Here is a 22,755-nt window from a genome sequence, read left to right as displayed (position 1 = left end):
GCCCTAGGAGGAGGTCAGGTGTCCTGCTCTGTCATTTCCGCCTCCCACCTTCCTTTTTGAGACCTGGAGCTCACTGATCCAGTTGTGGGTATGTGCCACTGAGCCCAGCATTTTGCGTCAGTGCTGGGGAGGCTGGACTCAGGTCCTAGCGTTTACATGGCGAGCACTTCACCGACCACGTTACCTTCCCAGCTTATCTTTTAATAAAACGCTTTTAATTAAACTTTAAAATTCTATTGGATAAAAGAGACCAATCAGTTCTTTCCTCTCGCTGGCTACATTTCAAGAACTCGAGATCCAGTCTGGCCAGTAGGCTGCCACATTTCAAAGGCCAGAAGGGCAGCTACAGAAAGCTCTGTCACAGAGCAACACTCAAAAGTTGTCTTCACAGCTTCTGCAAGGCCCAGAGTGCCCCAGTAGCCTTGCACAGCCCCTCTCCCAGCTGTGGGAACACTCACCAGAAGTCACAGTGTACTAACGGCCAGTGCAACACTCTGCTCCTTGAGTGGGGAACCCTCATCTCCATGGCCCATATGGAACTCTTGAAGAAGCAGGAGGAACTTGGATGGGGGGGGGAGTGAATCTGCCCCCCCCCCCCCCCGTGTCTCACCCTTGGCTTCTGATGGGCTGGACACCCCTGCCCACGAGGACAAGCACTTAGTCAATAAACACTTGCTGCGTGCACAAGTGCATATCTGTGTGACAAGGAAAACAGATGTGACCCAGACAGCCTTTCTCAACACCTCGGGATCATCTCCTCAAATCCTCTTGTTGTGGTGATGAGACGGGGCTTCATTTCAAGAATTTTTAGGTCTCTGCGGCTTTTCTAGAAACTAAACCATCTTGTCATCAGTATTTAAAACTGTGTGTGTGTGTGTGTGTGTGTGTGTGTGTGTGTGTGTGTGTGTGTGTGTGTGTATGCAGGAATGAGGAGAAGCTTGTGATCAAAACTTGGAGAGAGCTGTGCTGGAGAGATGGCTCAGCGGTTAAGAGCACTGTTCTTCCAGAGGCCCCGAGTTCAATTCCCAGCAACCACATCATGGCTCACAACCATCTATAATGAGATCTGGTGCCCTCTTCTGGCCCATGCATGTACAGGCAGACAGAGCACTGTATACATAATAACAAATAAATAAATCTTAAGAAAAAAAAAAACTTGGAGAGAGTTTTAGATGTCCTCCAACAAGCCCTTTGACACAGGAGCCTTCACTGAGGAAAAGGAGGATTTCATGCATCTGTCCCATGAAGAAGTCTCAGTGAATAGCCCACCTTCAGGCAGGGTGCCCTGTAGACGCCTTAGGAGCGATGTGGTCTGTACTGCGGTCACTGTCGTGTGAGCAAACCCATATTGCATCTGGAGTTTGAAACCATCATACCTTACTTAGAGACTAGAAAAACCCATTCACTCCCATTACGTCATTTAAACCAGCCTGCAGCGGCGTGAAGACGGAACCGACCCTTTTTAATGACGGGAACACCAAAGCTTGGGGGGACTGGAACCCCATTCACACGGGCACACCAGTCTTTCTAATTCCAAGCCCCACTCTTTCCCTGCGAGTTGGACAGCAGTGGATCTGCAGGAAGAGCTCATTTTCTGGAGGCCATGAGGTCTGCACATCTACCGGTCTTAGAGGCTTACTGTGAATATTCCCTAAGCTATTGCACAGAAAGTGGCTAGCCTTAGCCTGGCACACAGCCACCCATTGGCAGATCATTAATTGCAACAATTATGGTTTTATTTATTTTTGCTGTTACTATTATTATTGCAGCCATGTCTCAGGGGTTCACTAACTTCTATAATTATGGGTTTTATCATTACTAAATTAAAAGTACTTTTCAAAAATTAATATGAGATTAGCATCCTCCAAAGTAAAATGTACAAATACAAAGAACTTTGCAGGGGAGAGGTGGAGGTTCAGGGAGCCAAGGACGTAACCAGGGCAACTTGGAGGAAAGGGACCACTCAGGTGGCAATCCCTACTCACTTCCTCCCTTCTATCCCTATCTGGAGGCTGAGCTATGTGCCACCTTAGCTCCCAGGGGCTCATCAGCTGACCTAGCTGCAGATGCAGAGCCCATCTCTGTATCTGTCTGCCCACCTCCAGCTAGGTCCTTGTTTACTGCAGCGCCATGTAAGCTGCCCTCCTCCCACAAAGCAGCCCATCCTCATGCTCCATTCGAGAAGCCCAGTCATGTCCTAGCCTAGCCCTTCTGCCAAACTGCTCTTATCTCCTAGCAGGGCTTTGGGGATCCCACCACTACCCTGAATGGAGAAGATCTTAGCCTGTCAGCTTAGCTCTGCCCCATAAGCCCACTCCTCCAGTACTCCTCTGTCTTAGTGTCTTTCCCCATGGCTGTGATACTATACTCTGACCAAAGTAACTGAAGTGAGAGTTTATTCTGCCTCCCAGGTCATGGGTACAGTTGGCCGTATTGGAGAAATCAAGGCAGCAGGGGCGGCAGGAGCTTGGGGCAGATGGTCACATCCCAGCCACAATGGGGAAGTCAAGAGGGATGGATGCTACTACTCAGCTCCCTTTGTACACGTACACAGCCCAGGTTCCCAACCAGGGAATGGCGCCACCCACAGTGGAGAAGTATTCCCACCTTAATCAATGCATGTCCAGAGAGATGGGGGGGGGGCGGAATTCTGGAGTCCGTCATGCTGACAATGAACACAGACCATCACATCCGTCCTCCTCCCAGCCCAGTTTGTCCTATTCTCCCATGGACCCACCCACAGACCCACCCAACCCATAGACCCACCCAGCCCAATTTCCCCCACCCTCCTCAAGCCTTGCCTCCAGGGAGTCTGGTCCCACCCCTGTTCCCCTCCACCCGCCCCTGCCCGCCCCCCAGCCTTGACTCACAATGTTCATGAGTGTCAGCAGGTACTTCTGCACGTGCTCCTTCCCATGGAACTGGACCACCGAGTCATCCACACCCAGCAGGACCTCGATGTTGTAGTCATCGTCCGTAGCGTGCCTACGCACCCTCTGCCGTGAGCTGTTGATGTGCTCCTCCAGCACGCCCAGGGCTCTGCTGAGGCTGTCCAGGTTGCCCTGGGAGGTTCCTGGAAGGAAAGAATGCTTTTGATAGTAGCCCAGCAGCCTAGCAGCCCATACCCAGGGGCATGATAGGAAAACAGAACCCGTTTGGGTACAACTCAGTCACCAGCCAGGTATCAGAGTGGCATTAGGGTTACCGTTGTCTCATATAAAGCTCACAGTACCGGGGCTGTCATGCCATTCCCAGAACAAATAGAAGTCCAGGGAGGGGCAATGGTGACAAACACTCAATGCCAACAGCTCAGAGGCTTCAAGGCCAGCTTTCCCCCCAGCACCCAGCAGAGTGCATCAAGGACCATGGTGATCCTTTGACACTGACCAAAACACAGCTGGCACTGGGAACAGAAACAGAGAAAGGTCAGGAGTGGCTGGGCAGTGCCAGCCTTTATTCCATGGCTACACTCACACTCCCCTAAAGGGCTCACTGCTGCCCAGGTGTCAAAAGGCTGCTGTGCCTAGAGGATGGCATTTCCTCTTGATATAACTGGGGAAACTGAGGCTCAGCCCAGGGAGCATGTGTCGTACAGATGGTGTCTCCTCACACCTAGCTCTCCTCCCAGAACATTCTCTCTCTCTCTCTCTCTCTCTCTCTCTCTCTCTCTCTCTCTCTCTCTCTCAATAGAAAAGTCTGCTAGCCATATATTCTGGGCCAGGATCTTTATGCCTGGCCCCTTCTCTACCAGGAGAATTTTGGCCCCAACTCCTCCAGTGCTGGTGGAATTTCTCAGGGATCCACACAAGTCCCTTCTCATGACACCTTCTACAGCCTGCGCTACAAGGGAACTTCCTGCCTGTCTCTAATGGTCAGTACCTGGCTGTGCAGTGGTCACACTGGGATGTCGAGCTGAGGGATCTCAGCTGAGGATTGGGTGTGCGGCACCATCAGGACCAACCCCAGGATGCCATGGCCACTGCCCCTACAGCTATGCTGTCTTCCTTGATTCCCATCTGTTCCACACTGGTGAGACCAAACATCTGAGGGTAGCCACTCGTGAAGATACGAGGCAGCTTGGCATATGATCCTGTTCCCTGCCACTCAGCAAATCTCTTCCCTCAGTCACATAGTGGGTTTCTTCAGTACAAATCACTGTCTCCCATTTTATAAATAAGCACTCTTGTGTGACAGACAACCAGACAGATGCTCCATGCCCAACAGCTTATATCTGACTCAGCAAACTGACAGTGTAACACACACACACACACACACACACACACACACACACACACACGGGCATGTGGGCACACACACGGACAGACATACTAATATATACACATACTATACACTTACACATGTATATATAACCCTGCAGGCAGACACATACTTGTTAAAACCCACAAACATACATCTATAGGGCATAGCCGTATGCTCACATGTGCATGCAACGCGCCCACATGCACACATGCACAAACGTGGCAGGTCCTGCCCAGGGCTACCCTAGGCATTGGGGGCGAGCCCTACAGGCAGGGCCTGTTCAGAGCTAAGTGTTGCTCAGCCCAGCAGCCTGGAGATGATTCAGGGCCATCCTGATGCGTCCAGCAGAGCTGCCGCCTGGGACTTAAACCTGACACAGGGCTTGAGGGATTGCTGCTCTATTTTCATGCATTTATTTCTTTGCATTTTCAGTGAGCAGGGACAGCTCACCTTCAGAGCCACCTTGGGGAAGCAAAGAAGACAGTGATTTCCACAGAAAAAGGTCCTCCCCTGGGGAAGGAGCTAGACGCCACCTTCTGCCCTTATCTTTCTCAGGGTCACACACAGGCAACCCCAGGGGAACAGCAGACCGAAGAGGCATTCCTTGGAGCCACAGGGTATCTTTTTTTAAATACCTAATTTGGTTGACAGCATTTGAAAATTGGAAGATTTCACATTGCCTGCGGGGGAGCAGAGTTTCCTACCCAGACAATACCAAGGTGGTGGCTACCCAGGAGAATGGGTGGGCGACAGTGGCCAAGCACACCTACATATAAGCTCAGCACAGCAAAGGGTGGTGAGCCCAAGGGCACCTTTTTGAGCATCCTCAAAGTGGCCTCTAAGGACAAAGACATGTGCACAACCCTTCACAATGACAAAATTATGTTCGCTTCTTCCAAACAGGAGGGGCTCCTTGCTTTTCTCATCCCTCTCTGGCTTGTCCCTGCAACATCTTAAGAGCTGGAAGCATGGTCCCCAATGCAGAGTTAGTGAGATGGCAGAATTGTAAGGCCTGTAGCAAAGTAATCATGTCACAGGAACTCCAGACTCATTAAAGAACCAGTGCTATCATATGGAAGTGGGGCGGGGATTTTGGGTTATTCCCCTGGGGGACCAGTTGTTAGAAAAGAGGGAACCTGGACCTTCATCTTGGCTTCCTCTCTTGTCAAGCAATCTCTTCCTCTGGAATATACTTCTATCACATGATGCCATTTGATACATGTTGACACTGCCAGGGGGCGCTCTTGCCAGTATTCCAGTGCCATGATGTTTGAACTTTTCATTCCTCAGCATGGTTGGCAAAATAAACATCTTTCCTTAATGGATAACCCAGTGTCCAGTATTTTGTGACAGTGGCCCAAAATGGATTAAGACACTCAGCAGGGAGCAATAAAAGAGCAGAAAGATTGAGTGAGTCAAGCCATATTGCCACAGAGGAGGAACTAGGGCCCAAGCCCAGGCCAAATCCAATACTATTTTTTTTTTCTTAAGGAATAATGATTCTGAATCTAGGCATATAGAGCAGTTGGTAGAATGCTTCCCTGGTTGTATCTGATCCCCCAACATTGCATAAAATGGGCACAGTGGTGCACATCAGTTCTCCCAGCACTCAGAACGTGGAGGCAAAAGGATTAGGAGTTCAAGGTCATTCTTGGCTACAGAGTGAATTCAATGCCAGCTTGGGACATATGGGGCCTTGTCTATAACAACAACAAAAAGAATAACCATTATTATCTTAAGAGTGGTGTGACCCTGCAATAAGAATATGTGTTACAAGGCTGGAGAGGTGGCTCATTACTTAAGAGCACTGGTTGTTCTTCTGAGGGTCCCTGGGGGTTCCATGGCAGCTCACACCTGTAAGTTACTCCTGTAACAGGACTCCAACACCCTCATACAGACATACATGCAGTTAAAACACCAATGGAACATCAAACAACAACAACAACAACAGAAAAATATGCTGCAGTAAAGTGTGTGTATGTTCCTCCAATATTGTTTTGTTTTGTTTTCTGTTGATTGGTTTTCAGACAGGGTCTTCCTCTGTATCTCAGGCTACCCTAGACCTTATTCTGTAGACCAGGATGTCTTTGAACTTCTACCTCTGCCTCCTGTGTGATGGCATTACAGGCATGCACTGCCATGCCCAACCTTTTCAATAAGGTCAACATGGCCTACAGGATACCCTGTAGAAGAATCTTACCCAGCAACATGGCTGCTCTGATCACATCCAAAGGCCTTTGAGGTCTGTGTGATCTAGCTGGAATGCAGACATGCCTTTACTACACAGCTTTAATATCAAACAATGAAGGCAAAGTTAGTTTGTAGAAGGAAGCACTTATGTTTGAAAGTGATGCTAATTGAGGGGCAGACAAAGTGACAAATCAGAGAAAGATTTGACAGATTGAGTCAGAGATAGGTTATGCCCAACTCTCAGGAGAACAGAGAGGAAAGAGAAGCTACTTAAGAGAGCAGTACAGAGAGGTGGAAGGAGGAAGGGAGGGAGGGAGGGAGGGAGAGAGAGAGAGAGAGAGAGCAGTTTTACTAGGACAGTTGTACAGAGACAGGTTGCAAAGAGAGAACAAGCTACACTCAGGTGAAGATAGAATGAGCCAGAGGACGATTAGGAGCCAGAAGATTAGAACATATTGCCAAAGTTAGTATGAGGCCAAACAGAGCAATTTAGGCAGAAACTGAGAGAAGCCAGTTTGAATCAGTTAGCTTTTAGGAGTTCAAGCCAGAACAGCTGAGTTGAACCAGCCAGCCACAGTTCAGGGAGGGGGAAAAAAAAAAAAAAAAAAAGAATTAGAAAGGGTGAGCTTATTCAGCAGTAAATCTTAGAGACTAAAAACATTCTGGGCCTAGATAAGATTGTACGGAGGCTAGAAACATCCAGGACTAGTCCCAGGTTAGCAGACTGAGGCAATAAGAGAATCAGAAGAATAAAAGATACTTTTACAATGCCCCATGCTCCACCAGCACAGGGCCAGGTTTGGGAGAACCAAAATTGGTAGAAGAGACACTTGAGCTCTGGTCTGTAAAGCTGGAGTGTGACAGAGCTGATGTCAGACCTGAAGCACAAGGGTGCCTGAGGGCTTGCCCCTCCCCCACCCCTCAAGTCTAGGATGCCTGAGGGCTTGCCCCTCCCCCTCCCCCAAGTCTAGGATGCCTGAGGGCTTGCCCCTCCTTCACCCCCCAAGTCTAGGATGCCTGAGGGCTTGCCCCCGCCCCCCTCCCCAGTCTATGCAGGTGCCTTTGCTGGGCCTCTTCACTTTTCTGCTCCTGCCTTACATTAGCTCATGGCCACACCCTGAAGGAGCTCCCGAGCTGCCCAGAGGGAAGGCAGCCTAAGCCGACAATTCTAAAGTCTCACTGGGCTCAGAGCTTGTGGGAGAGGAGGCCATGTTTGATCTCCACTCCTAGTGGAGTTTGGCTCTTAAATGACTCAGAGGCTCATATGGTCAAGACTCAGACTCCAGCCTGTGTCATTGTTGGGAGACGGTGGGAACTTCAGGAGACTGGGCCTAGTAAAAGGGAGTCGGGTTACCTGGGACACATCCTTGATGACGCTATTGGCATCCTGGCTCCTTCCTGACCCTTTTTGCCTCTTGGTGGGCATGGTATGAGCAGCCTCTTCCTGTATGAGCTTCCACTGTGATGTGAGATGCCAGGGGATAGCCTGAAGCAATAGGGCCAAATGACCATGGCCTGAAATTACTGAACCTGTGACCCCAAATCCTGTCCTCATCCTAAGTTGTTTCTTTCTGGTATTTTGTCACCTTAATGCAAAGCTTAGTGACACAGTCCCTATGTATCGCCTCCATAGCCCTCACTAAACACTGGGGACAAGAGGAGTAAGTCATGGCAGGGGCTTGTGACCTATAGATGCACACTGTTCCACGACAGAGGAAGACCCTGGAATGACCCTCCTATTTCTCCCATCCGGTGCCGGCTGAGGTGTCACCTCGTCAAGAGGATCCTTACTCATTTTACCCTAAGACTCACTCCTCCCCAAGTCAGAAGACTCTTCCCTTCCTTTCAGCAGGAGTGACAATTGGCGGCAGTTCTAACTCGTCTTTTATGTAACTTTTTTTTTTTTTTTTACATCGACATTCACTGCTTCTTCACCCTGGAAGACAGTGGCTGTGGGGTTGGGAGACCTCAGCTTTCTCAGGGCTCCATAGAAGGGCGAGGCTGGGAGGGCTCGGAGTCATGGCAGAGAGATGCAGGGGGAACTGGGGACCCAGCAGAAGGGGAGCTGATCTAGAAGAAGAGCCAGGTGCATGTAGGGGCAGGAAGGGAATGCGGTGGCAGGTGGAGACGCGTGAGCTGGAATAAGAGCCAGCTGTGAGTTACTTGCATGAGGGAAAACCAAGAGGAGAGGGGCAGCGTGGATTAAAGCAAACGCAGTGGAGAAATTACATGTGCAGCATGTAATTGGCAACAAAAAGAAATGAGGCATCTTAATGTCACTCATGAGCTATAGTTAAGTCAGAGGTATTCTAGGGGCTGGGTTGCCAAGACCAATAGGGCCTGGAGAACTTGTGAGAGGAAACCTGCTGCTCTCACCAGCGCACCAAGTGGATGTGAGGAGAAGGTGAGGGCCAGGTAGGTGTGAGCACTCACACACTTATTCCATAAAACAGCACACAAGTTAGAGGAAACACAAGCGGTGGACATAAAGGATCTGAATTCATAAGACAATCTAGTTCAAACCACCAAAACCAAAAAACAAAACCAACCACCATTCTTTCATGCATGTGTGGGAGGAATTGAGTCACAAAGACAACACCACCACCAGCAACAACAACAACAAAAAAAATCTGTGTCTACAATGATTAATGTTGAAACAAAAATTGGGAATTGCAATAAAAAGGAAGGCCTTAAAACCTCTAGTCCTAACAAGCGCAGACCAAGTTGAAGGTAAAAATCCCAACATCTGACTCGAGTAGAGAACCTGAGTAAAGAAATAACCAGAAGATTCGGGGGGAAAAAATATGGCCAAAGGGGAAGTCTGGATACTTCCATGGGAAAGTCCCTCCCAGCTCACAGGGAATAAACACATCTAATCCCACATGAAGTGGGCTCACGGTGACCAACAGCTCATGTGTCCAGAACAACAGGCAGCTAGGAGAGTGGGCTGAGGGCCGGAGAATGCACAACCATCATAATACCGAGGAATACACAAAAATGATGAAGATGCGAAGACAAGCAAAACGTCACACAGTTTAACACTCCCCAAAATAACAAGAAAAAAAGAGTGCACGATAAATGGCGAGAAAAATGCTACGGTGCTGGATTGGAAGTTTTTCTCATCTAAACCAATCTATAGTTTAACACAGTCACAGAAGAGTCATTAAACTCTAACAAATTCCAGGACTTACTTAGAAGACATGTGTGAAAAAGATTAGTAAAAAGGCACTCCTTCAAATTAAGAGTCTACATTACAAAACCATATTCACTGTAATGCAGTATGCTAATATCATGAAATGTACCAAATAAAATGTCCAGGGACACACCCAGACTTCTGGGTAAAAAAAAAAAAAAAGAAGAAGAAGACTTGACCATAAGCAGCACGCTTAACTCCTCTCTGGATTCCATGTCTGGAAAGTGTCAGTCAGGCACTTTTATGTTTAAAATCCCAAAGCTATAAGCCCAGGGTGAGCGGGAGAGGAACAATATCAGAACAGTCATTGACTGGGCATCAGGAGAGTGTTTCGTGGCAATAAACAATATATTCAAGTTGAGCCCCAAGCTGGTATAGAGGAGAGCCAGATTCTTCTAGTCTGTGCCACAGTCTCCCCCAGAAGAACTGACCTTGATGCATCAAGTATCTATCATTTAGAAGTGGTGTGGGGGGCCCTTCTCCCATGCCCCGTGCCCCTCTGCTGGACTGGTATTGGTCTGGAGACTTCCTTGAAAATGTGTAAAAGGTCTCTGGGATGCAAGCACTTGGTGTGGTTAAGGGTGAGAGTACCATTCTAGAAACAGGAAGATTCAGTGAAGGCCCACTTCTCCCACAGAGCCTGGAGGAGCACTCTGAGGAACCAAAGAGCAAAGGGAACCCACCTACAAACACCAGGCTTCTAATCATTATAATCATCACGGTGATCGTCTACCTTAAGGGCCACCAGCTCTCTGTGGGCGTCTCTGACACTGCAGATGGAGACCAAGAAGCAAAGACAAACAAACAAACCAACAACAAACCCCACCAGGAATAAGAAAGGGGGCGTGAGACCACAGTCCCTCCACCTGCCTCTTTCTCCCTGAATCAGCTCAGATCCCCATGACATTCTCCCTGGATAGAGATGATAAATACAGCAGGACCTTGCATCGTTTCCAGAGAGTTCCGCAGCTATGAGCAAGCCCAGGCCCCCTGGCCTCAGACCAAGGACAACACTTAATTATAACTTTATTATTATCTAGTGCCTTTTGTTGTGTGACTCCTGGCCAGCATAGGTCATGTGGTATAAAGTTTGCCCACCCCCACCCCCAAATCTATTAAAGCCAGAAAGTCATGCTGTCCTCTGGAATTAAAGGCTGTTTCCTTCCAGGACCACCACACTCTACATGGCAGCTACCCTTGCTACCTGTCTCTCTGTCTTTCCCCACTCAGCTCCTCATGGCTCCCTGTGGTCCTGAGCCTGTGAAGCCCATTTAAAGGGTGATTTCATACCGGCATCTTTCTACAAACCTGAAGCAATTTCCAATAACAGAGGAAAGAAATAGAGTAGGAAGCTTGTGTTTGTATCCTCTAAGTGTTAAGAGGAGATGTCACATACTTTAAACAAGAACAGGAGGACAACATTAAAATGAGCTCCTGGAAATTTAGAAGAAAAAAAAAAAAGAAGAAGAAGAAGAAGAAAAGAAAGGAATGATAAACATAGTGAAAGGATTGGAAAGCAAAGTTGAGAGCTTTCCTACAAAGTGAAACAGCAAGTCAGAGGCAGTCTGGAAACGGTGATCAATTGAGAGGGCTTGGTCATGCATGAATCATCCAGATAACGGAAGGTTTGCAAAGAACATGGAAAACCAGGGAAGAGAATAGCACTCATTCTAGAAAACTCCCCTAACTGGAGGGTGTTCCTGGGGAGAAGGGGTTCATCTAGCACCCAATGGAGGAGACTAAAACAGATCAAATGATTGTAAAACTCCAGCAGACAGAAGAGACTGCAAGTTTCCATAGAGGACAAGCAGGAATAAGCAGGTGACAGAAGCAATAGACAAAGAGATGGATTCAGAATGGTTTACACATCACAGAAGTAGCATTAGAAGAAGAAAAACAATGAAGAAAAAAAAATTGGAATTCTGATAGAAAAAAACTTAACTTCAATCTTACACCTAAATTCTCAATGAAGTACAACACTGGAATAGAGAAATTTCCAGACTTGAAAGTTTCCAGAACATTTACCTGCTGGTTACTTCTTCTGAAAACATTACTGAAAGAGATGTTCCATCCAAACAAAAGATGTGCCCAAGGAAGTGTAAAATACAAGACGCAGGATACAGGAGAGTCAACACAGAAATGACAAGGGAAGATTATGAAAAGTGAGCCCCAGTTGACAGTTTGTCTCAACCATTGAAGAGAATTGACCATCCTGCAGCAACGAGACCCCAGAGATAGACTATTATGACCAAGACCCTCCCCGCTTCCACAGAGCCCACTACTTCTTCTTCTTCTTCTTCTTCTTCTTCTTCTTCTTCTTCTTCTTCTTCTTCTTCTTCTTCTTCTTCTTCTTCTTCTTCTTCTTCTTCTTCTTCTCCTCTCCCCCCTCGGTGTGTGTGTGTGTGTGTGTGTCAGAGAGAGAGAGAGAGAGAGAGAGAGAGCGCACTAAGCCCATACCAGTGCCATGACCTTGAGATCTCAAAACTATGAACTACATAAACCCCTTTGTTTTATAAGGTTAGCTGCCCCAGCATTTTGTTGTAAGGCAAAACTGACTAATAAAATAAGAATGAAATCATAGAAATGTTAGAAGAAGAAGATACTGCTCTATAGTTCAACACCAGGTAGGCTTTGAGCTCTGTGTGCTCTTCTCTGGTCCCCCACCTTTCACTGTCACCTGCTTGTGAGACATTGGGATGCCCCAGATCTCTGTTAAACAAGGTGAATGGCTGAAAGCACAGTTTGCTAAGGCACTTTGTACACAGATGACCTATACCACGCTGCTGATACCCAAGGCATCATCATCCATGCAAATTAGAACAGACCTCTCCCTTCCCTAGGGCTCAAGAAGAGCAGCAACTACTACACTGCTTAGGAAAAGGGAGAGGGAGGCATGCACAGTGCACATGTAGAAGTCAGAGGTCAAAGGTCAGAGGTCAGAGGACAACCTCAGGTTTCAGTTCTTGTTGCAGACGGCATTCATTGCTGCTTACACCAGCTCATGGGCTCATAAGCTTCCCGGGAGTCTCCACTCTCTGCTGTCTACCTCCCCATAGGAACACTGAGGTTGCAGATGTGCACTTTACTGTGCTTGACATTTTATGGGAGTTCTAGGGCCTAGAACTCAGATTCTCATGCTTGCAGGGAAGCACTTTTTCATCTGAGACATCTCCCCAGCCTGTCCCAGATCTTCTTGCTGGGGATCTGCAGGGGCTTTTATGGTCAGGCTTTAAATCCTGGGCAGCGGCAGCCGCATGGAACATACGCTGTGGTGCCAATCCGGGTGAGGTCATCTGCAAGAAGGTCAGTCCTTGGGCTGTTAACTTTGAAGACATAATCACTCTGCGACTGCAGATTCCCCCAAAGATGGTCATTAAGATAAAATATATTTACCTAGATGCATAATTAGGGCACGTCGAGAGGCCCTGCTTGGCGGCAGGCAGGCTCTTTAGAGGCTTTGGAAGCAGAGAGCAGGCTCAGCCCCACGGGGGCCATCAGCACAGAGTCCCACTGGTGAGTTTTATTAAAAGGAGCTCATTATAGTTATTCCGGCCCGGTCTTTATAACTTTATTACCGAACCTGAATTAATTCCTGCAACTCCAACAGACGTAGCTCATTCCGTGTCATTTTTATGACTCGAGGTGGAATGGGAGGTGGGTTGGGGGAGGGCGTGGGAAGGGGGATTGGTTTCGAGGACGACTTCAGTCACAGGACTCTCAAAGGGAGAGGCTGTAAGCACTGCCCACTTCCATGGAATAGGTATCTGGGGGTCCCAGGTCCACTCTACCTTCCAAGGCTTCTTCAAGGGAGAGAAAAAGAGGCTCTGGAGGAGAAGAAAACATCTTCCCCTCCCCACCTATGACAAAGTCCTTAGATAATGTGCCCCGAGGACACTGGATGCTTCTTGGTGGAGGGCACGGAGCCGCCTGGCTTCCCTGTGTGTTTTTGCCTTCTCAGAGCTACAACAACCAGGCTAGCACCATGAGCTCCTCCGTACCGGGAGTTCATCCTTGAATTTGTTTTGCTAAGCAACTGTCTCCCTCTCCAAGCCTAGAGGAGAGCCGGCTCCAGCCAGGGCAGTGAACTCCAAGAACATTGCTGTTGTATAGGGGAAGCTGCCACGAAGTGTGATTCCAGGGTGGATTTTTCCTTCTCTTCTCCAAGGCCGGGATGTTGTGATGGTGGTTGGCTTTAATGGTCAACTCGACGCAACCTGGAATCGCCTGGGAAAGGAGCTTCTCAATGGTAAACAATCTAGATTAGGTTAGTCATGGGCTTATCTTAGTTAATGGAAAGATCTGCCCACTGTGGGCGGCACCATTCCCCACAGCACTGCACGAGTGGAGAAAGTAAGCTGAGCTTTCGCATGCATGCATTAGCTCATTCATCCATCTCTGTGCTTGACATGACCAGCTGCTCCAGGTTCCCGTTGCTGTGACTTCTCTGCAGGGATGAGCTGCGACTTATGAGGCAAATAAGTCCTTTCTCCCTTAAGTTCCTTTGGTCAGATGCATTATCATGGTGACTGGAAATGAAACTAAGACCGTGATAAGCAGGTGCTGAGGCTGGGTGTGGTCTGAATGCACGCCCCCACCACCGAAGGTTTACCATCCTGTGATGGAAGCTTAGTCCCTGCATGGCAATCCAAGAGTTGATGGGACTTTAACCCACTATGGAGGTGTTTGTCATTGGGGCCATGGATCTCACAAAAGACAATGTCATTCGCTGAGACTTAGTCTCCATGAGAACAAGTTGTGATGAAAGAGCAAGTCATGGCCCTGTACCCACTGACTTACTGCCTTCCTGGGGACCCACTCCTCCTCCGCCACCCCCCACTTCCCCCACTCCCCACCAGTACTCTCCTTTGTGATCACGTGACTATGAGAGAAGCCACACAGACAGGGTCACCTGAGAAGAAAGCTTTGAGTCAAATCATCTTTCTTCATAAAGAAATGTCTCAGGCATTTGTTACAACAGTAGGAAACAGACCCAAACAGCTGGTGGCACGGGTAAGACATCCCCAACTCCCCAACTTTCCAGGTCTTGAATCAATTCATTTGGCTTTCTGTCCCTTGCAACCACAAAAGCCCCAGCATGACCCCACACAGACACTATCATGTGCACTGACCTGAGCTGCAGAGTTTGGGCAAAGCACCCCAAGATTATTGAGGTGTGACAGTCTCTCTGTTCTAAGCTTTCACCTCTCGTTTTCTCAAGGAGCCCAGTGTGGGGTGAGGAGAAAACCTGCTAAGTATTTAAGGTCTGTAGCTTAAAAAGTGGGCCAATCCCTCCCCCCAAATATGTGCCCTGAGGACACATTGCTACAGTGTCTCTATAGAGGTGTGGAGGCCTTTGTGTCGGGTGCCCAGTTTTCATATCTTCTCTCCAGTTTTATTTGCAGCAGTGATGGGTGACCTATTGTGCCCAGACCTCATCTAAGAGGTCAAAACACTCCTGTCCCGCTCTACCAACAAGCACAGGTGGATTGGGCAGGAGCCACTTGTACACACCTATTCTCCTGGTACCACTTGACAGAAAGCTTCTATACCCCACCCCTTCAACAACCAGTTCCCTGGGACCTCCAAGGGCTACAGAGGCTGGGAACTGAGAGGTCAGAAAACCCCTATCCTTTGTGGGTCGCTTCTAAAGGAGGGTCCTGGGACCAGCCTTGGCCTTGAAGACACCAAACATTCTCTCTGTTGGGCAGCACATCCAGGGGAGGGAACTGGCCCCGAGTTTTTTTTCTTTTCAGTGCCTCCCCAGCACAGAACAGCCAGATGGTGGGAGCCATGGCTGGTGGGAGAGACTGGCAGACGACTGAATGAAAATATTTACCATGAACTTAAGAACAAAAAACAGATACCTGGGCCTGGAGAGATGGCTCAGGAGTTAAGAACACTGTCTGCTTTTTCAGAGATCCTGAGTTCAATTCCCAGCAACTATATGGCGGCTCACAACCATCTATAATGTGACCTGGTACCCTCTTCTGGCCTGTGGGTGTACATGCAGATAGAGCTGTCATATACATAAAATAAATAAATAAATAAATAAATAAATAAATAAATAATAAAAACAGACACCCACAGGCCCCCGTAGAGATTCCCTGGGTCTCATCTAGAATGTGGGGGAAGCAGGAAACTGGTGTGTGGGGTGCTGTCAACCAATGCTACAGAGCCCTGCATGGCCAGAGCCTAGCCTGCAGGTTTCTGTCACACACAGCCTGTGGAAGTATGGCTCAGGGTCATGTCCCACCTCATGCACACACTAAAGATCCAGATGTGGACATCAAGTAGGTTCCTGGATACTACCCCACAAGGCCCTGAGGCATCTCACACTCCCACATGTCCTGGGTACCCTCAGGATTGACTGCCTCACTTACCTATCTCGGTACCACCATCTGACTCCCCAGCCTAAAGCAGGACAAATTGTCTACCCAGGCCTACTCCAGGGCCTGCGTCTCCTCAGTCCACAAAGCTGGCTCCTTTCTCCTCCTGGAGAAACCTTCCCCATTCCAGCCTCTGCCTCTCTGCCATGGCCTTGACCTGGGCTCTAGCAGGAATTGCTAACCAAACCCATTTGTGGAGTTCTTAATCCAAGTCCTCTCTATCTACCAACCTTTGATGCTCTGATCCCATGCCATGCAGGTCTTGCGTGTCTTTTGGCTGGTGCTTGAGGTCAATATATACAGGAGGTCTCAAATGGCAGACCATCATTGGTTCTCCATCTCCGGCCTAGGACCGACTGTTCCTCAGCCCCCACCCTACCCCTCCCAACACCTCTGATCCCATCCTGGCCCCGCCCAGAGTCCAGGCAAACAGAGGAACTGGCTGGCATGACTCTTCCTGGCTGCTGCCTGGATTTGGAGGTGGTACCACAGGGTGGCTGCTAATTCCTCACAAACCCGAGCCAAAGCATAGCATTAAAAGATGCCCCATCCCGTGAAGGCTGGCAGTGGAAGCACATCGCCTGTCAGGCACGCAGGGTGCCAGGTCTGATGTGGTTCATTTCCTCATGGTATGATGTGGTCCCCATTTGGAGACACTAAGAGGTGGGGCTGAGGGGCCTTCTCAATTCAATGAGGGCTCCGTCTCATGAACAGATTCACCCACGCATGTCACACATGGATTTACAAAGTGAGGCTGCTCCAAATGCCACTTTGGCTTGGCCTCTCGAAAGTCCCTTGTCTCTGGCCATGGGATGCCCTGCCCCAGTTGGGCACTTCGAGGTTGGCAGAAAGCAAGATGGGGCGGGGGGGGGAGGGGGAGCAGGGCGGGGCTTTACAAGTGTCTTGTTAAAACAGACGCTTCTGTGTTTGTTGGTCACAGCAGCCCTCTAAGGTGCAAATGGGGCTCTTCTGTGGGATAGATGTGGAAACAAATCTAGCAGATACTGCAGGGGGCAGAGCAGTGCATGGTGTCCCTGTCTGACTCTGGCTGCAGCCTGGGGTACTGCCCTCAGAGACTGGACAGGCCACTCGGAGGCAGCAACTGCCTTTGGACGACAGGCAGCTACAGGCATCAACGCCTCTGGCTTTGCTTTGGATATTGCCTCAGAGGCAAACCGCAGTGACCCAGGGCCACCAAAAGTAGTCAGTCACCTGATTTTAGCCACAATGAAAACAAGGTTGGTACTGTGGCACGTGCTGGAGAAGCAGGGACATGATTTTGTGAATAGCGTGTCACTCACTCCTCGGGCAGGCCTCAGCTGCCTTTCTGGTGTCTGGATCACTGGAATCCATCCATCCATCCATCCATCCATCCATCCATCCATCCATATCCTGTAGTTGGAAATGGCCTCAAACTTTGTTGTAGCTGAGGATGACCTAGAACTTCTGAGGTTGGTGTCCCCATCACCAAAGCGCTGACACCATAGCCATGTGTCACCACACCTAGTTTATGCAGTGCTGGGGGGCAAACTCAGGATCTAGCGCAGGGTAGGCAAGCAGTGCACCAACTAAGCTATAGATCACAAGGGAGCGTTTAGCGGACGATGTTTCTAGATAAGACATGAAGGCTGCTTTCAGGGCTGCTGAGCACCACGGGGCCATGCATAGCTCCAGGAACATCCCAGGCTAGAGATCCCAGGCTATAGCTCTAAACAAACTCCTTGGGAGGGGTCTCCCCTCAGAGTGTGTGTGAGTATATGCATGCAAGTATCTGCATGTGCGTGTGGTGTGTGTGTGTGTGTGTGTGTGTGTGTGTGTGTGTGTGTGTGAAAACACTGTGTGGTGGTTTGAATAGACTCATGAAGGCACTAATAGAAGTGGCCTTTGTTGGAGTAGGTGTGGCCTTGTTGGAGGAAGTGTGTCACTGTTGGGGGGCGGGGCTTTGAGGTCTCCTATGCTCAAGCTATGCTCAGTGTGGCACACAATCTCCTTCGGCTGCCTGTGAATCAAGATGTAGAACTTTCGGCCTCTCCAGCACCGTGTCTGCCTGCATGCTGCCCTTCTGCTTCCTGCCATGATGATAACGGACTAAGCCTCTGAAACTGTAAGCCAGCCCCAGTGACGTGTTTGCTGTGGTCATTCTGTCTCTTCACAGCAATGAAACCCTAACTAAGACACACTGGGAAATTGCAAAGGTCTCACGCCAGGCCAACCTGAGACATGTTAGACTTTCTGAGGGGAGAGGGGGGCCAGCTCTTCATTGTTCCCCATGTCCCTGTCTGTCCCTGCCCTGCTCAGGGAAGGAATAAGTAGTGTCCTCACCCCTCTCCCCCATGTGAGGACAGCACAGAGCATTCCTGCCAATTGACTACACCCTCTTGATTGGCAGTCCAGGAGACACATGGAACTCTCCCAGGCCCCAGTGCCTCCTGGAATGATGGGCGAATGGGTGGCAGAGTAGGCAGGCAGCAGCCAGGCTCCTTGGGTCAGCCCGGAGAGGCCCCACATGGAGACCACAGGCAGCTTGTCCTTCTCCTGGTCCCTTCCTGTATCCTGCTCAGCCTGTGACACTAAGACAATAAGTAGGCAGCATTCCACTCCCTCTCCCACAGAGTGCCAGGCACTGCCACCCTCTCCTCAAACCATGTTTTACAGCAAGCCCCCTGTGGGGCCAAAGCCTTTCTCCCTCTATCCTTCTGGCGCTCCCTTTTCCTCAGGCACTTGATCCTGACTTTGAGCATCCTCCTCAGGGCCTGTCTCTCCCATAGCAGACAGGGCTGCTAGCACTAGAGGCTCCTGAGGTACACCTGTTCGCCTCTTCCTCATTCAATCCCATAGGTTCTGAATTCACCCCCTCTGTCTTCCTGTGTGAATTTGATACCTAAGGACCTGAGGGTGGTGTCTTTTCCATACCACTGTGGGTCCCACCAGGCCCTTCTCTAAAGATGCTTCCAGCCTGAGAAAGACCTGGGCTGTGGTGGAGGTGGCGAGCAGGGGCTCCCCTACACCTGCAAACCCTGGAGGCACAGCTTGGGTTGCCGGGTGCTCCAAGCCTGCTGTCAGCCCACAGTGTTGACCAGGCTGAATTCAATACCCCTGTTTGGAGAAGGAAGGAAATCAGAAATCGGAGCCAGAGCTGAGTCCAGCGAATCTGATCCGCAGGGCAGCCTGGAAGGGCTTTTCCTAACAAACAAGGAGGGAGTGGGACATATGGGGGGGGGGGCGCACAATGCTGCAAGTCCATATCGCAGACCTGCCCTAAGAATCAGGGGGAAGGGGCGAAAAGAGTGCTCACCCCTGTAGCTGAAGATTGCCAAGCCCAGTTTCTCAGCCCAAGGCTGCAGAGGACAACCACTGCTAGGCAGGTCTCCCCAAATCATGATCATAAGCTTTCCTTTCCCGTTTAAAAGCTGGTGTGGCCATGCCAGGGAGCAGCACGCTTGCTTACTGGGAGATGGAGCTGGTGAGTTAAAGGGCCTGTGCATAGCGATGGGGGAACTCAGTTTTACAAGCAGGGCACCTGCTCTGACTTTCACTAAAGCACCACAGGGCACTAAGACCCTAAGGACTCAGCATCGGCCATTGTCTTCCACATCTGCTGTCCCCTACCCCCTCTGTGGAGCAGGGAGCATCCACCCTGCAGCCCAAGACTTAGCTAGCACTTGCTGTGTGGGGACTTTCTTCCTTCCGGGACTGGCCTATGTTTGAGACAGTTCCTATTTATCTCCTTCAGGCCCTGAGACAAACCACCATAGTCTCCTCAAACCCACACTTCTCTCCAATCTCCCAGTATTTCCGTAACTTACACTGCAGGCCCTGTGCGGTACCCACTTTATCACAGTTCCCTGGGGGTCATGGATCCGCCACACATCGTCCCACACTCAGGCTCACATGCAACCGTCGTGCTAATATCATGCCCATTTTAATTTTTTTTATTTTTTCATTTTTGTTTTTTTTTTCATGTCCATTTTTATACGCCAGCTCACACCAAACTGTTCATGCTGCCACAACCACAAACATGACACAACCCTACTTACACATACACAGGCATTCACTACATACTGTCACACACAGACACGTGCAATGGCACACTCTCATTCTAGCCTACACATATACACACTTATGTATAGCCACACACTTGAACATGTATTATCATCCTCTCTCACATTCATGCCCACATATGACTGTACACACACACACACACACACACACACACACACACACACTCGCTCCCACAATGCTCTCTGAGGTGAACTCCTAGAAAACCTAAGCGACCCCTGACCCCTCTCCAGGTTTCCAGGCAACTACATGAAGCTTGGTGAAAATTTAAAAATTGGGCCCATGAGATCTGTTGGTTCAATGAAAAATCATTATCCTTATGCTATGTCTGAGCAAACAGAGGCTGGAAAGAGCCTGTGGGAATGGAAGCAGCTGTGGGTGTTCATCTCTCTTGAAGGAGCAGCCAGTTGCCCACATCAAAAGGAGATGTGTGTCTCTTCCCTGATCATCGCTTGCGGGAGAGGTGGCCACGAGGCTTAGCAAGACAGGGTAGACTCTGTATGGCTTGTTGTGGCTGTGCAGTGGGTGCCTGTGTCACTGACCTGTCCTCCCTCCCTTGTGAGAATGGTTGCCATGGCTCCCAATACACTGATAGCCCACAGGTTCCACTTGCCTCTGGTCCAAGGCCCCAAGCCAAATGTAACCCTCATTCAGGCCTCCCAGACCCTTGTGGTCCCTGCAGAGCCAGCTGCATGGACTCCGTTTGTAGCACCAAGACAGTGCGATCTCTGAGCCAGACACACTGTTTACGTCCTGTGCCTGTCCTCTGTGTTTCCAGGAAGAAAGACACTCTCTTCCCTTCCTTAAAACAGGCACTCCTCTTGGCTTATCTTTTTTTTTTTTTTTTAAATTCCTGGAAAATATTTCGCTCCCGTAGGAAAAGCCAAGGGGGAGCGTGACCTTTGGAGGTTGAAACTCTGGGTTTGTGCTAGTGTCTCTTATTTTCTGTCTTTTTATTTTATTTTATTTATTATTATTTTTTTTTATTTTTATTTTTTTAAAGGTTTATTATGTATATATACACCTGGAGGCCAGAAGAGAGCACCAGATCACATTATAGATGGTTGTGAGTCACTACGTGCTTGCTGGGAATTGAACTCAGGACCTCTGGAAACCCAGTCAGTGCTCTTAACCTCTGAGCCATCTCTCCAGCCCTTTACTTTTACTTTTGAGATGAAGTCTCATGTAGTGTGGGCTGGCCTTGAACTCCTGTTCGTATAATCAAGGTGAGAACTTGTCTCTAGCTTTCAATGGTTGAGATTACAAGCTTGAGCCACCGTACCCATCAATATCTGTGATTTTCTAAAACACTTATTTTGCTGGGGTGTGTGTGTGTGTGTGTGTGTGTGTGCGCGTGCAGGTGCACTTGCCCATGGCAGGTGTGTGTGTGTGTGTGTGTGTGTGTGTGTGTGTGTGTGTGTGTGTGTGTATTTTCCTTAGTGAGTCCCAGGTATTCTCCTGTCTCTGTCACTCACCCCACCGCCATGGGGTACAGGCAGGAGCCAATACCCCCAGCTCCTCTGTGGATCTGGCAATCCAAACTTAGACTGCCATGCTGCACAGCAGGTACTTTACCCACTGAGCCATCCCCCTGGCCCTCTGTCTCTAATTGTAAACACTGGCAAGCAATTTAAAAGGGACAGACACAGAGCACTGCTTGTGAAATGAACAAAGCTAGCTTCCTGGGTGGCCATTTCTTGAGTGTCATCCTTCTTGCCCAGAAAGCCTCAGAGACTAGGCCTACTCTGACACCCCAGAGCAAGCCCCCTACCCACTGGCCCTCACATTAGCAGGAGCTCCTGGGGCCACAGCCCACACCATATTATTTACCTCCATTTCTCTCCCATCCTGGAAGACAGCACAAGGTAGATGTGATTATTACAGAACCCTTCTCAAGTAACCAGTATACACTTTGCGTCTGCACATACCAACAAACCCTTAGTTAACACCAGACTTCTCCTCCCGCATGGGGCCTTGGATTGATCCTGCACACGGGCAGGGGTTCATCCAAAGCCATATGTACTTAAATATGTAAACACGTGTAGTTCTTCATATGTAAAATGCTTCCACAAATCAATGAGAAAAAGCCCAACAATCACCAAGGGAAGTCGACAAATGGAATGAAATTGACAGTTGTTAGGAAAGAATGTCAAAGCTGCTTTCATATGTATGAAAAAGATGTTCAACCTCACACTTTATAGAAGAACTATACGTACAAGAAGGTTAGAATCCACATGTGTGAGGCAGGGTTATGTGCTGGGGGAGAAATGTATCAAACAAGCCTCTAGGAAAGCCAACAAGCTCATTTTTACCAACATTTAAGCTGTACTATGGTGTAGGCCCGCCAAACCAGCTTCTCAAAGGCTGAGGCAGGAAGATGGCAAATTCAAGGACAGCAACTTAGTGATACTTTGTTTCAAAATTAGAAAAATAAGTCAGGATGCTGTTCTTGATTCAATGCCCAGTCCCCCCCCCCCACCACCACCACATGCATAATCCCACCTAGCTAGCAAACTCAGCAGACTCAGATGAAGAATTTCATCCTTCAAGTACCTTCAAATAGCAGGCCAAGGAATAAGTGTAAAGATATTCAATGTGGTATTACTTGAAATAATGAATACTAAACAAACAAACAAACAAACAAACAAAACAAAACAAAAACATGTC

The 22,755-nt window shown here is 49.0% G+C and overlaps 1 protein-coding gene across 1 annotated transcript in view; it reads right to left on the bottom strand.

Annotated features, from left to right (window-relative positions):
* Adamts2 (ADAM metallopeptidase with thrombospondin type 1 motif 2) overlaps positions 1-22,755 on the bottom strand; it is a 211,171-nt gene that overhangs the window by 64,398 nt on the left and 124,018 nt on the right. Inside the window, exon 4 of the mRNA XM_051167249.1 lies at positions 2,871-3,073. Within this exon, the coding sequence (XP_051023206.1) occupies positions 2,871-3,073 (203 nt within the window). The remainder of the gene's footprint in view (positions 1-2,870; positions 3,074-22,755) is intronic.

Source organism: Acomys russatus, chromosome 25, assembly GCF_903995435.1.
Source record: "Acomys russatus chromosome 25, mAcoRus1.1, whole genome shotgun sequence".
Taxonomy (NCBI): Eukaryota; Metazoa; Chordata; class Mammalia; order Rodentia; family Muridae; genus Acomys; species Acomys russatus.
Note: the sequence above shows the minus strand (reverse complement) of the source record. Positions and strands in the feature narration are given on the sequence as shown.